This window comes from Labrus mixtus, chromosome 17 (genome assembly GCF_963584025.1).
Source record: "Labrus mixtus chromosome 17, fLabMix1.1, whole genome shotgun sequence".
NCBI classification, from domain to species: Eukaryota; Metazoa; Chordata; class Actinopteri; order Labriformes; family Labridae; genus Labrus; species Labrus mixtus.
In genome coordinates this window covers 16,629,139-16,640,316 of record NC_083628.1, presented here as the reverse complement: position 1 = coordinate 16,640,316, position 11,178 = coordinate 16,629,139, and the positions used below count along the sequence as shown (strand labels likewise).

Below are 11,178 nucleotides of genomic sequence, written 5' to 3'. Positions count from 1 at the left end.
CAACTCTGTGATGACTCGTTCTTTACTTGTTTCCTGAGACTTTTGTGACTTTTGAGATGCTGCTGAGCTTTCAGTCTATGAATGATTTCTAAAGGCATATATAATCCTCACTTTAGATGAGCTTACAATAAAGTGCTTCTGACTACCCAACTTGACAAAATGTGATGTAGGAACAATGCTTTCTAGATGATGAATTAAGTATTAACTAAATATTAACTAACATTTAATTATTGCTTAATAGCATGTAGTTATTATAAAGTATTACCACTTTTTTATGAATTGAATGGGTGTATTATTGTTGGGAGTATAATGCAGTTTGGTCAATGATGAAGAAAGGGCAAAATCTCTCTGAATGTTGTAATAGTTATAGTTTATTGTGGAGAAAAATGTCTTTCTGTTTTCAAAATCGTAGCATTTTTAAAACATTTTGGCTTACATAGAGCCTGTTTTGTCATCCATGAAAAACTAAACAGTTTTAGGCCCTTTTTGAAGTGGGTCAGATATATCCCAGGTGTGTTTCCTGCTGTATCTCTGGTTTATCTAAGATGACAGCCTTTATGGATCAACGGCTAAAACTCACTTGAGCATAGACCTTCACACACCTGTTTTTTTTTTTTGTGCATGCTATGTGTCTGTCTTTCCTTATTCTGCCTTAATGTGAGGAAATCAGACCTGTAAGGGCAATTATCGGCTTTAAAGACACTCACAGCCTCTACAATGTGCTGTTGCTTATAAAACGAGTGACATCTTAATGAGTGACAGAACTGTACTAACCTTGTAAAATATGCAATAATGGAAGACTTGAGAGCAATGGAGCATTGTGCATTTAGATGAACATCAACTCTTCAGCCAAAACCGAAGAGCTGTGAGGATCACTGCTGTTGGGAGGTCAGATCAGTTTATCTGCTTACATTTTCATCAACATGTTTTAAGAGTGTACAGTTTGAAATCACTATAAATATATAATTCGGGCCATCAGCTCAGTCAAAGAGACAACAAATCCTCTGCAGCCTCTCACTATGCTCTATTATTCTGCTTCATAGCAATATGATACTAACACTAATGCAAACACTGAGGCTTTCAAAAGGTAGCGACTGTGGGGGGGAAACACTAGAGGGCAATCTGGGTTAAAAGTAAAAGTGATTCTTTATCCTTATTTTTTCACATTTTATTTTCTTAAGCAGACTGTTAAAACACCTCACCCACAATATTAAATCTGATGAGCAGTGACATCTACTGGATGCCCTCTGGCGGTGCACACACTGTCTGCCCTTATCATTATGCACTGCAGACAATGTATGCATCATTTCACATGACCTAAATTACTTCAAGCCTCTTACTTAGAATGCCATGAGAATAATAATTTCATAAGCCCAATTTTATTGGACATGTAAGTCTATTGGACAAAACCATCATTTATATTTTGGCACACAGCTTGCATCATAATGATACCATCAGTTACGATCATCTTTTATTGATCACCAGAGGACATTATCATTCTTTTAAAATTTGAATATCCTTGAGTTATTGTCTGGATCTGAAAAAAAAAAGAAGCCACAAATTAAATAATAATTATGGCCGTTTAACTGTTTAAAGGATACAAAAATATTTTTGTCATTAATCTTTTTAAAGTCTACTTGGACATGTTTAATTATTTAAGAAAAAGCAGCCCATCTTTTAAATAATGTACTCGAAAAACAAATAAAACGTTCGATAGAGGCACTGTATAGAGCAGGTCACACTTTTTTAAATGGCTTTATAATTCCACATGAGGGCAGTATACTCCATATATTAATAAAGACATACAGTAAACCACTACCATCTGTCAGCATTTGCAGTTAGATATTGTCCTTATTGACACTGAGGTCTTACAAACTTTACAGTGCATGTAACAATGTAACAATGACTTTACTTTTCTAATTTTCTTAAATACATAATGTTAACTTTGTTTGTAACTCCTAGTTTTAGATTAATTTGGAAACAAATTAATTATGAGAATTGCATCATCTCATTTTTTAAAATTAAGTGAATCACCACTGATCTGGAACAATGAGGTCAGGTCCTCCAGTCAGGAATATTTAAAGAGGCAGCTTCCATTGTTAAAAAATGAAGCCAATATGGAAGTGCAAAATACTGCAGTTTATCAACCGTCTGCTTGAGGCTGGCTGGAGCCACAAAAGCCAGTTTTTACAGGAGAAATTAACATGTTTACAGCCTGGTTCAAAAGACGATATTGGTCTGACTTGGATTGTCCTCATGGGCACACACTGTATGGGGGGATGAATGGTTTTGTAATGCAGCCCTTTTGATTTTTATAAACGCTACATGTTATCCATATAGGAGTGTAGCTGACCTGATTGACAGGTGGGTGCAATGTAGTGGTTTGTCAAGAGGCTTCCAGCATGGCCGCCGATGAGCCTCCAGAGCCCCCTGCTGTAACAGACGGGTGATGTCACTAAGGCTTTGTCCATTTATATTTACAGTCTATGATATTTAATTATTTCAATCTGCATTTACTTCCTATAGTTGAACACTTCCTACACTTATACACAAGATTGATCTAAGACTTACTGACGTCTCGCAGCCGGTTTGAGAAGGGTGGATGAGTGTTGGCGTGTGAGAGAGTGTGGACAGTGCATGTTTGATGACCATTTAAGGTTTCAACCTCAACCTGAAGAGCAGTCTCTGCATAACTGGAATGCCACACAATATGATAACCAGAAGCTTTACACAAGCTGTCAGGAAGGGGAGTAAACGAGAAGGCGAGAAGGAGGGAGCCATGAGAGGGCAGATAAGTTTGAGGGTCCCTACAAGTGTAAAGAGCTAAATGTGTGACGGACAGAAATGTGAAATGTCTTGGCACGATAAGAGATGTGACCTTTACTTTGTCCTTTGAGCCATGTTGTTTTGCCTAGTGCTGGTTGAAAACAATAAATAGCAACACAAATATGGGGAGGGCATTATTTCATAGTTTAACTCCATCAAATGTAATATATAAATTTATATTGGAATTAAGTATAAAGAAAATACAAATGATCCAAAATGTGATTTAATGCAAAATTGAGGCACCATTTTTTTCATGAAACAACTTAAAATTGTTAGTTAAAAAACATCTGAACAGTGCATGCCTTCCCAAACTACTGTCTTACTCACTTTGATCATTTCTTAACCAAGGGAATAAACTGCACCAAAACTGGGAGATTTGCTGTAAAATCAGAATAAAAAAGAAGAAAGATGATCAAAGTTTTTATTTAAATTATCCAGTTTTTTTTAAGGTTCAAATCTGGTCGACTTGTACTTTTTTTCTTGTAATGCTGCCAAAAAATGACAGTTTTTAAACATCTTTCTCGTTGACTGATAAAGAATAGTAAAAGACCAGGTTCCTTGAGCTCTCTTGGCTTCTGATAAATTGAAAGCAGTGGTCAGCGTATACCACAAACAGAATCCCATGTGGGGAAACACACAGGAAAAATAACTCATTCACCAGCTAAGACATTAGCCACTTCTCTCGTCTCCAGCAACAGCCTCTCCTCCAGCTATGTTCACTTCTGGGTCCAAATAACCATCATAGTGAAGCCCACATGATGAACCAGAGGCTACACATTCAAGAAGCCAATATGTCATCATGGTGCATCATAACCATTGTGTAGGCAGGAAATTGAGCCTGGAAATTGTTTACATCACTTCTAATGCACACTATCATGCCGCTGACCAGTGTTTGCTGAAATGTTTGAGGCGGAGGAATCTGGTGATGCAGGTTAATGGCAATGGATCATAACAAAGTCAAAACACTGTTTTATCTGTTTACCTCTGTATTTCATAAGCACCTTTCAGTTTGATGAGACATCAATCTTAAAGTGAAGGGTAAACCACTTTTTGACACAAACATTCTTACATAATGTTATCAATTTATAAATATATAAATAAGGAAATATCCGGACACAAAAGTTCATTTAAAAAAAGAGTTCATTCCAAAGGATTTCACATGATCTGCAGACTTTGTTTTTGTGCAAAAATATTTCTACTCTTGCATAACTTTAGTAGTCATTCACCACCTTGAGTACAGAATTTTAATTATTTTTATTTTTTATTAATATTCACAAATCAACTAATTTAGGTATGTAGATTTAATTGCTGGTCATTTGTAGACGAACAAAAAAAACAAGAGGATTATTTGAAGTTCCCTGGTTTTTGTTTGGTACACAAGCATGTTCACTAGCATTAAAGTGGACAATGGCTGTATGCAGGCAGAAAGACAGAGCATGTCGAGGGTGGAGAGCTGAAGGGTCAGGCGCAATCCTCTCTAATGAAATCTCAGAACCCATTAGCAAAACATGTAACTATGATTTAGCTAATTAATGTATTCAAACAGGAACCTGCTTGTGCAGCTAATGAATTGCCTCTCATGTTAGTGCTAGTCAGTCTGTAAACGAAGGCAACACACAGAAGGGCGGGGAGTGCTTAATCACTTACTGCTGACGACTCCAAAAAGCCCTGAAAAGTTGACCTTAGGGGGACAGACAGATAGACAATAGCCGATGGAGTTTAATATTGCAGGAATTTAAAATATTTTTCTTTAATCCAGCTGTAAAATAGCTGTTGATAAAACCATGGCAGCTCTAAGTTATCTGGATCTGTCTGTGGAGAATTTGATTCCTAAACTGCAGATTCCTTTTGACATGTCTGTTCATAGTGACAGACATCACAAGTGCAAAATCTCTACTCTAAATCCTCTGGTGCTGCCGTGGCTCAGTTGGAAGGGTGTGTCGTCTCTCAACTTGAAGCCTAAGGGTTCAATTCCCTTCTCCTCCAGCCACATGTCCAATGTGTCCTTGGGCAAGACACTTGACCCCAAGTTGATCCCGCTTCTTCTTCGGCGGCGGCGTATGAATGTTTATGGATGGACTTTAGATTAGATTAGATTAGATTCAACTTTATTGTCGTTATTTACATAGCAGTGTGTGACAGGGTGTGAACGGGTTGGTGCGACATGCAGCGTAAAAGCGCTTTGAGTAGTCAGAAGTCAAGTAAAGCTCTATACAATCTCAAGTACATTCACCATGTTTGTCATTGGCCGTATGGTTTATTTAAAAAATCCCATAACAGTGTGCTAACTGTGAAGCCTCTTTTAAAGCAAACAAACCTCGCTGACTATCAATTATTCTTATTCACACATACACACATTTCTCTTTCTCTCACTTATCATGTAAAGCCTTGCTGCAGGACACTTGAGGTTACTTATGGAAGACAGTTTTTTTAGTCCCGTTCCAAACAATGAAGGTTTCTTTGAGGATCATATCTGCCTCTTTAAATAAATCCCTCCTTGGTCTCAGAGGGGAAAGGGTTGCTCTCAGGATAGCAGCCAGAATGAGCAGGTTGGCCACTCCTTTCATTATACTGAACCTCCCCTAAGGCTCTCTTTTCTCTTTGCTGTCCCTATGCCCATCTTCTTCTCTTTGTCTCAGTCTCTCCTATCAGCTATCTCACCCTCCTTCCCTCCTTATTTATTACACTTTTCAGTGTCATTAATCCGTCTTTGCTCTCTCTCCTTTACCTTACTGTCAGCTTAACCTGCACATTCATACAGAGACCCAAGTGGATCCTCTATCTCTCTCTCTCTAACCTACACACACACAAACACACACACACACACACACACACACACACACGCTTACACGCCCATGCTTACAACCATCCCCTCCTGCAGGCAGAGCAGGGCGATGCAGGAGCGGCAGCAGCAGCCGCTCTGACACACTCTGGCGTGACCAACACACAGAAAAGGCAGGAGGAAAGAATAAGGAGGAGGAGAAGATCAGGAGGAGGGGAGGGAGGAGGAGGAGAGGAGAGAGAGAGAGAGAGAGAGAGAGAGAGAGAGAGAGAAAGGGAGGACACAACTCTGTCAAGAGGACACGGGAGGAGTGGAGAAGGCGAGGAGGACGAGGAACAGGAGTAGGTAAGGAGAGCAGGAGGAGGACGGTGTTGCAGCCATGTCTGACACACCTTTGCAGAGGAACGGCACAGCAACAGCACCGTGAGTACATTATCTTTACCCTTTATATCTGTATTTATCTTCGCCTCCATCTCTCCACCTCTCTCTCTCTCTCTCTCTTCCCTCCATCTGACAGGCTGGGTTGTCATGGGAACGGCAGCTCCGTCATGGTGAGGCTGCAGCTCAGTCATGACTAGCGAGGAAACACGCGGTACACCATGTACACTCCTCCTTCTCCTCTCCTCCTTCTGTCCCTCTGCTTTTCACTCTCTGTAAACCTCACACACCTCACCGCACATCAGCCTTTCACGGCTTTACTCTTTTACAGTATGTCCATCTTTCCATCACTGTCTCTGCTCTGTGTGTTTTAATGATCCTTTTTCTCTGATTCCTGAAATCTTTCTCATTTCTTATTCAGACTCACTACCCCCTGTCCTGAAATGCAGTATGGGTGAATTTGCCTCAGTTTATGTTGTAACGAGCATGTTTCAGCATACTCAATGTGGAGGCTGCAGGCTCGGTCCAGCCTCTGTGTGTGTGAGCACAGTCCGCCATGCTGCAGACCTCTTCTTCCTGTGTGTGGTTTGTGGTTCTGTGTTCGAATGCATTTGACTGTAAATGTCTCTCTTTATTAGGAGAATATGTTTCTTTAGTATACAAATCAACACCAAAGACATTAGCATGTACTTCCAGTCATGACAGCCTGTGGTATTGATAATAAAAACAGCAAAAAGATATCAAGCAAGCACAGGCCGTGTGATAAAAATTGTGTAACACTGGCAGCTCATTGGATTGAAAAACACTGCTCACTGTCAAGTCTTTGATGGCGTGCCCCATGAGTGCCAAAGATGCACAAAATCAGCACATTTTTCAAATCCATCTGATGCTTCTAGCTGTATCTTCAGACAAAAGATTTAAATTCCCCAAAAATTCAAAAAGCATTTGTGAGGGGGAAAAAAATTGCATTTCACAAATTCATTTTAGAAACAAAAGAATGTCAATCATCATTTTCTGATACATTTTTGAGGTTTTTGTCTCTCGTATCCAGAGACACAATATAAAAGTTTTTATAACCCAGATATTATCTTGCATTGAAGCGTGTTCTGAAGCTGTCGCAGATATTTCTCATAAGTGAAAACAATCTTGATAGTTCACTAAAAAAGCCTCAATTCTGTTTTCACATCCCCACATTAGATCGTATTAGATGATTGGTGTGATCAGGCTGGATATCTAAACAATCAAAATATGACTTTGTAGATTTTTTGGGGTTTCCGGGCTAGCTAGTACATTGTCTGCCATTACACGTGGAGCCAGTTGCTTTAAGAATGAGTCACATTATGGGTTGTTTGTAGGTTTCTAGTTTTTTACCTGCTGTGTTGCTGTTTGGGTTAGAACATCTTCAAAGTGTTCAGACAGATAGCTTTAAGTAGAGAATACTTACACATGTTACCACAGAGAACATAACCAGAGAACATAAACAGTGAGAGTGAGTGTTTGTCATTGTGTTTCTATTGCCTGATAGTAAATATTCAAGTAACCAACACATTTAGAACAGACGCTGACAGCAAGATTTCACAATCGATATTGCTTTGAGAGATAACAGTCTGAACATTTCTTAGATTTTCAACTTTGGCAAATGAGAAAGATGATCAGGAAAAATGAAATTTGATGTCGATAAATCTTGAGTAAACCCTCACCAACTTAATTTGTGAATGAATAATAATAGATTTTAATAATAATTTCTACTTTATTAATCCTGCGAGGGGAAATTAAGTTTTACACTCTGTTTAATGAACATGCTACACACACACAGGCCGGAATACACACACATGAACAAACAGGATCCTATGGAGGGGTCTCAGAGTGACGGGGGCTGCCCACAGCGAGCGCTCCAGAGCAGTTTTTGGGGTTCAGTGCCTTGCTCAAAGGGCACCTCGGCAGCGCTCAGGAAGTGGACTGACACCTCTCCAGCTACTAGACCAATTTCCAGGCTTGGTCCGTGCCGGGACTTGAACGGGCGACCCTCCTATTCCAAATACAAGTCCCTACAGACTGAGCTACTGCTGCCCAGTATTAGACACCAATGCTAGACATCACAGACAAATATGGGAGTTTTATGTAGTCTAAACCTTTATAAATCATCAATCAGCTGAGTCCACAGCTTTTAACTGAGACCCACTGGTTTGAAAGGGAAGGGTTAAATTGGGATCATTTTTTTGTTGCACCTGAACTTGCAGCAATCAGCTGCTGTATGAACTGGTGTTGGAAGAAGTAGTGGCTTGATAGTGTAGTGAGAAAAGGAGAGTGGGAGTTCTTCTTTAACATTCAAAGTGTTGTGGGTGTACTGTGTTGGATTTTACTGAAGCTACTGCGAGTGTCGATATTCATGTGGCTGATATAAACAGACTTCCATAACCGAAAAGGCTAATGTATTAAAGATATGAGAAAGTTTCACTTTATTTCTATAGTATGATCTGAATGGACATTGTAGCCTAATGAAAGTGTAGCTCACTTGCTAAACACATCGGTTTGAGGGGCAACTTAAATACATTTTTTTTTTTTTAATTAGGTGCACACGTACATCTCAGAAGTAACAGCTTTCTCAGTTCAGTGCGTCCTTGTTCATGGTGCGTGTTCTCATAATGTTGATTGCATACTTTAGCTTTTGCATAACTAGTTCAGGATTAAAGCAGTCTACATTCACTGCAGATGCCGAGCAGTTTGCTGCTTTGAGTGACAACATACTTGTTATACAGCGGCCTGACAACAAGCTAAGAGATGGAATCAGCTGTTGACAGGCAGCTTGAGTGACAGGTCAGCTGGATTGTTTTTTCTTCTCTCTTTCCATCAGAGCCGCACCCATGAAGCAGGCAGAGATGGTGCAGTGAAGCATGAAGCAGACATGCTTGACTGGTGCATCAATAGTTAATGGTATAATTGTGAAAATTAGACATTGCTGTCGTGATGCAGTCCGTCTACCACCTTCTGTCTCTCCACAGCGCTGTCTGTTTACCTCTGCGCTGTGGGCACATTTCTAATCATCATGCACACTGTACGTCCCGGGGGTTGTCCACTGATTCAGCAGAAAGACAAGATAGTATTTGTGGTCATGTGGAGCCCAGACACCACAATGGCAGATGGCCCAATCTCTGTTGCTATCTACTGCACTCTCAGGGAAATGTGTCGGGGGACAGACTCTTATCAGTGAGGGGCTGAATTCAGCACATTTATCTGTACTGAGTGCGAGAGCAATAAATTAACCAACATCTTCATACAATAGATATTTATATTATCTTAAAAAATAAAATGATTACTTACAAGAAACAACAACAGTTTGATTGTGAGAAAAGAAGTAGTTTCATACCTTCATTTCTAGCCCCACTAGAACTGCGTTCACACATGAAAATGTCAAGCAAGCTGCCCCTGAAATCTTCCAGAGTTAGTCGTTCACACATGCAGGACATGATGTAAAAAGAACAACACAGGTATGGTGGACTAAGTCTAACGCTAATAACAGTTTCAGCATTCATATCAATTCTGTTGAAATGTGTTTGAAATATTCATTGTAAAATGGACTTTATCTTGTACAGCGCTTTTCGAGTTGTCTCCGTCTCCTGCCCAGGGACTACAGCTAACTCTGGAACAGATAATTAGCTGTACAGTGTCATGAAAAAAACATAAAAGAATCAACAACAACAAAATTCACAGACACTCATTTGCACCACGTTCACATACCGACGGGAGAAAATTGACAAGGGGAACAGACACAAAGCGCGCTGGAATGTTTAGTAGTATGCGGTATAAGAAATCTTTATTCATGAATGTTAATTCTTTAAGCAGCAGGGTTTACAGTTTAACTTGTTCCTGTTATCAATTCTTTAGATTTATGAGCAATGTTCGATGCTCTGCATGCATCTAAATCGGTCAACGTTTTGCATGCAAAGCATCGACTGTTCACTCCTTTGGTGTACCTTTCATCAAGTTATTTTGCAGTCACGCCAATAACAAAATGATCAACTTTAAGCCACACAATTATCCAGTAGATTTCATATTGTCTCACATGTAAGTAGACTTGTGGTTTTGTGGCTGTAGCAAATTGACATACTGAAGTTTTATCATTAAGAAAAACACAGGAAGTGCATATACCTAACTATTTGCAAAAAAAGCCAATAATTTACAGAATCTATCAAGCACCAACTTCTTGAAACAAGCAGGCTGTTTAAATTATGTTTGTGTATTTATCTGAAGACTGCTGCAGGGGGGAAATAAACGGCCTAATCAGGGAGCGGTGCCCTGCAGTATTAGGTTGAGGTGAAAGGCTCCTGGCGATGCATTTCAGCTTTACAAATATTTTCTAATTTATGTTTAATTAAACTGTGTGTACAGACAGACAGAAGGGTGTGAGACACACAAACACAGTCTGACCTCCCTCAGTGATGTATAAAATATGAATGAGTCTGGCGCACCCATATCCAATAAAATGTCTGTTTGAGCCAATTTTCCTCTCATTACACTTTCGGACTCTCTCATGCACATATGCAAACACACAGACATTCACACACAAACACAAACACACACACTGACTCAATAACTCAGTCTGCATCAGAGACCAGTGTGAACTATATGTGTGGCTGTATATATGTCTTAGTTATTTTTGGAAGAATTAAAATGTGTGCGTACTATGCTTAAGACACACACAGCGAACAAATACAGTTTTTCTGACTCACTTTTCTTTGTCCATATTTGCTCATTCCCTCCGCCTCCTACTCACTCAGCATGTTGTTATATTTTTGTGAATGTGTGTCTCTCTCTCTAAGTGTGTGTGTGTGTGTGTGTGTGTGTGTGTGTGTGTGTGTGTGTGTGTGTGTGTGTGTGTGTGTGCGTGCGTGCGTGTTTCTCTGCCTCTGGTTCCACATCTGGAGGCCATTACCTCTGGGCTGGGATGGGGGGGGGAGGCGGGGCTGGGCTAGCTGTGCAGTGAGGTCATTGCGTCGTCGTGGCGATGCAGAGGAACAATGATGCTGTTGTCTCTAACGACGAACCAACGTAGCTGACGCCAGAATTACAAGGTTTGAGGGGGAGGAGGAAGGGGAGAAGTTAAAAAGTTTTTTTTGTTTTTTTTTTGGGGGGGGGGGATCTGGGTAGAGAGGAAATAAAATAAAAATTGTAGAAGTAGAATAATGTTCAAG

The 11,178-nt window shown here is 40.0% G+C and overlaps 1 protein-coding gene across 5 annotated transcripts in view; it reads left to right on the top strand.

Moving 5' to 3' along the window:
- Window positions 1–5,859: 5,859 nt before the first annotated feature.
- The window catches only part of LOC132992583 (PALM2-AKAP2 fusion protein), an 84,702-nt gene continuing 79,383 nt past the window's right edge, over window positions 5,860–11,178 (top strand). For 4 of the 5 annotated variants that reach the window (XM_061062009.1, XM_061062007.1, XM_061062006.1 and 1 more), the window contains exon 1: window positions 5,860–6,031. In XM_061062009.1, coding sequence (XP_060917992.1) covers window positions 5,988–6,031 — 44 coding nt within the window. In that variant the 5' untranslated portion in view covers window positions 5,860–5,987. The remainder of the gene's footprint in view (window positions 6,032–11,178) is intronic. The other variant, XM_061062008.1, reaches the window with a different exon arrangement.